Below are 3,354 nucleotides of genomic sequence, written 5' to 3'. Positions count from 1 at the left end.
GGGGCGGTTATAGTGGAGGTGACGTCCGGGGCGGACGAGGAGTGTGGGCGCGGTAGGCGGGCGGCGGACGGGCATGCGGCGACTCCGGGGCGGACGCGGCGGATAGGCGGGGCTCCTATAGTGGCGCGGTGTCCGGCGCGGCTATAGCCCCCCGTTTTTTTTAATTTAATTTAATTCACCTATAAATACACCTCATTCCATTAATTATTTTCACACCATTCCAACTCTTCATCACTCAAAATTTCTCTCACTAGAATTTGTGGTCAGAAATGGACAATTTGTGGAGATACACGTGGAATGCTCTGATTCAACAGGTGCAATTACCTCGTATACTTGATTGAAACTAAAATGAAAATTAATTATAAAATTTGGGGCTATTGTAAGTGTCCACCATAGTGGCGGAAACAAAATTTTGGAGCTATGAACAAAAAAAAAATGGGGCTATGGACAAAAACTGGGGCGGGGCTATTGGGGTGTCCGCCTTATAGTGGACACCCTTAGTAGAATGTGCAGTTCATAACTTCATATTATTAGTAAGAGAGGGGGAAAAAAGTAAGAGAGAAGTTGTTGAAAACATACCCTATTTAAACATGCTCTATTTTTTGTGTAGAACCAAAAATGACAAATGTGCTCTATTTTTCATGGACAGGAGGGATAAATGTGGGGTCTACATTCCACTAACTTTTTCCAGTCACTTTTCTTCACATATCTTAAAACCTGTGTCGAGTCAAACATGGATAACATTTTGCGGACGAAGGGGGTACAAGGCGATCAATATTAAAATCTTCTAGTTAAAAATATTCATAAAACCATAACAGTGTTTGCAAAAATCAGTGTCAAAATTGAAACTACGATTTAAGTTCAACTGAAAAGAGAGAGTGATCATAGGACTAGGAGTATATAAATATAGTTAGCAAACTTGCATTGGCAATAGAAGATGAACAATAAGAGAAAAGTGAAAAGTGAATTTTCATTACCAAACTGCAACTTGGATTGTAACAGTGATGTGAGCAAAAGTGAGAAGGCAACCCAAGCCAACCCCATGCATGATACCCGTGTCGCCCCAACCACACAACATACACATAGCAACAAACATATTATCTCTATCACAAGTTGGCAATTCCCTGCACCTTCGTCTCCAACACCTCCGAGCATATCTTCCCCATCATATGGTAGAACGCCGTCAGATCCGACAACTGCTCCACCGACATCTTCCCTATCACATTCCTCGCCTGCTTCTCCCTCTCCTCGCTCAGCCTCAGCCTCTCCAGGTACGACGACGCATTCCTCACCGTCGCCCCCATCTGCTTCAGCCTCGTCTCCTGCTGCACGCTCAACGCCCTATTCGACTGCATCCAATTTTTCCAATATCGTGTCAAGTTAGTTAAGTATAAAGACAATGAGACAGTCTAAAAAGGTATACGACTCAACTACAATGCAGTATACCTCGAGAAACTCTGCTCCGGCCTCGAGGTCTGATTCCTTGGCCCCACCCCCACCTTGATACAAGTTCCTTGCAAGTGAAAAGCTCCTCACAATAATATTCATTTTCTTCTCCATCTCCACATCAAGCTTAGGAGAACTTGTCATGCTATTCAGCTTCTTCTGATAAGCCAAAACCGCCTTCGCAAACTCCTACAAAAGCAACACTTTTTCACTCAACCAAATCATCATACATACAAACAATCAACACAACTAGAAGTAGTAGAAGAAAACACACACCTTATAAGCAAAAGGGCAGCCAGGGTAGTCGAATTCATCGGAATCCGGCTTCCTCATCCTCTCGGGATGAAACTGCAGCCCCATTATAAACTTCCCATCCTCCGGATTATAAGCATCCGGATCGTAAAACCCTTCGATCAAGCCATCCGGAGCAAACGCCATTGGCACGAACCTCTGCGCCAGCTTCTTCACCCCTTGATGGTGGTAGCTATTCACCCAAATCTCCTTCTCACCATCACCATCACCATCACCATCCAAAGAGTCACTAAACCATTGATGCAGAGGGGTTCCGTCCACGATCCTCACCGGATGGCGGTGGCCGTCGTAGTTGTCATAGTCCATGTGCACAACCCTCTCCTCCTGCGCCACATTTCTCGACACTTCCTTCCCAATGTCTTGATACAAGGTGCCGCCGCAGGCAACGTTGAGGATCTGCGATCCCCGGCAGATTCCCAAGTAGGGAATGTTCCTCTCGAGGCAGAGCTTGGCTAATCCGAGCTCGATTGCGTCCTTCTCTTTGTCAACAGCGGTGTCGCTGGTGTGTAGTCTCCGGATTTCCTCCAATTCCTCGGGGGAGAGGTTGGAGGCGTCGGCTTCGTAGTGAGAGGGATCGATGTCTTCGCCTTCGCAGAGGAGGACGCCATGGATGGGCTCGAAACTATCCAGAAGCATGTTCACCCCCGTCACTCGCGGCACGATCACCGGAACCGCGCCATAGCTCACTATCAGATCTAGATGGTATTCCCCTGCGTTTTGGGGAAAAAATTGAAATTCAGAAAATTCATTCCGCCCTAATTTTGATTTCAATTTCGATTTTCCAGAATGCTGAATTGAAGAAAATGTGCATGCATGTCATACGATTCGAGAATCGGAGAAGCGGATTCATACCGACGAAATCGACGAACTTGTTTTTACGAACGCTGCGTCTGGAGACGATGAGAACGCGAGGCAAGATCACAGAGAGATCAGCAGCAGCCATGCGCAGAAGGAAAATACGCCGAGCAAAATCAAATCGAGAGAATATGAGAGAGAGAGAAGATTTTGTAAAAATCAGAAAAGGTGCGGATTTGAATTTAATTTAGGAGAAGAAGAAGGCGATAGTGATGAGTGGAGAATTGGAGGCGGTATTTAGGGAGGAGCGAATTGCGATGCTATTCAAACGGTAAGTCGGACACGTGGCAAGAGGCGGCGAAATGAAATCGGTTGCGACTGAGGTGGGTCAATCTGAGGCGATACTGACCTGGATTATATATGGATTAAATTAAATGCTAATTTGGTGGAGGTCTTATCTACAATTATACTCCACAACGATATTCGCTTTTATTTTTTCTTTCCTTAGTTAGCAATAACATTGCATGCATATGGATCTAGACACATTTTCGTTTCGTCACCACTTAAAACCTGTTTCTTATTTTACTTTTTTTTTCTTTCTATTTTACGTATTTTTCGTAATTTATTATGACATGCTTTTTCTATGGGACACGTGATCAACAGGTTTGACTTTCGTAGGGGCAATAGGATTATGTTATATGCCTTTGTTTTTTTTATTAAATGTAACTTTGATTATTTTTCATAAAATGGCAGTAGTAGTAGTAGTACAGTACTACCTACGTGCCTCACATGTTATTCGTG

The 3,354-nt window shown here is 44.4% G+C and overlaps 1 protein-coding gene across 1 annotated transcript; it reads right to left on the bottom strand.

Moving 5' to 3' along the window:
* Positions 1 to 945: 945 nt before the first annotated feature.
* On the bottom strand, positions 946 to 2,937 carry LOC121787099 (putative glutamine amidotransferase GAT1_2.1). The gene is made up of 4 exons (XM_042185718.1): positions 2,611 to 2,937; positions 1,723 to 2,468; positions 1,447 to 1,635; positions 946 to 1,349 (listed from the first exon to the last, which is right to left on the bottom strand). Exons 1-4 carry the CDS (start codon positions 2,699 to 2,701, stop codon positions 1,107 to 1,109), a joined length of 1,269 nt encoding a protein of 422 aa, XP_042041652.1. The 5' UTR covers positions 2,702 to 2,937; the 3' UTR covers positions 946 to 1,106.
* Positions 2,938 to 3,354: the final 417 nt, after the last annotated feature.

The sequence above is a fragment of the Salvia splendens genome, chromosome 22 (assembly GCF_004379255.2).
Source record: "Salvia splendens isolate huo1 chromosome 22, SspV2, whole genome shotgun sequence".
Lineage (NCBI taxonomy): Eukaryota > Viridiplantae > Streptophyta > Magnoliopsida > Lamiales > Lamiaceae > Salvia > Salvia splendens.
The sequence above is the reverse complement of the archived record's forward strand: the minus strand, read 5'-3'. Positions and strand labels throughout refer to the sequence as shown.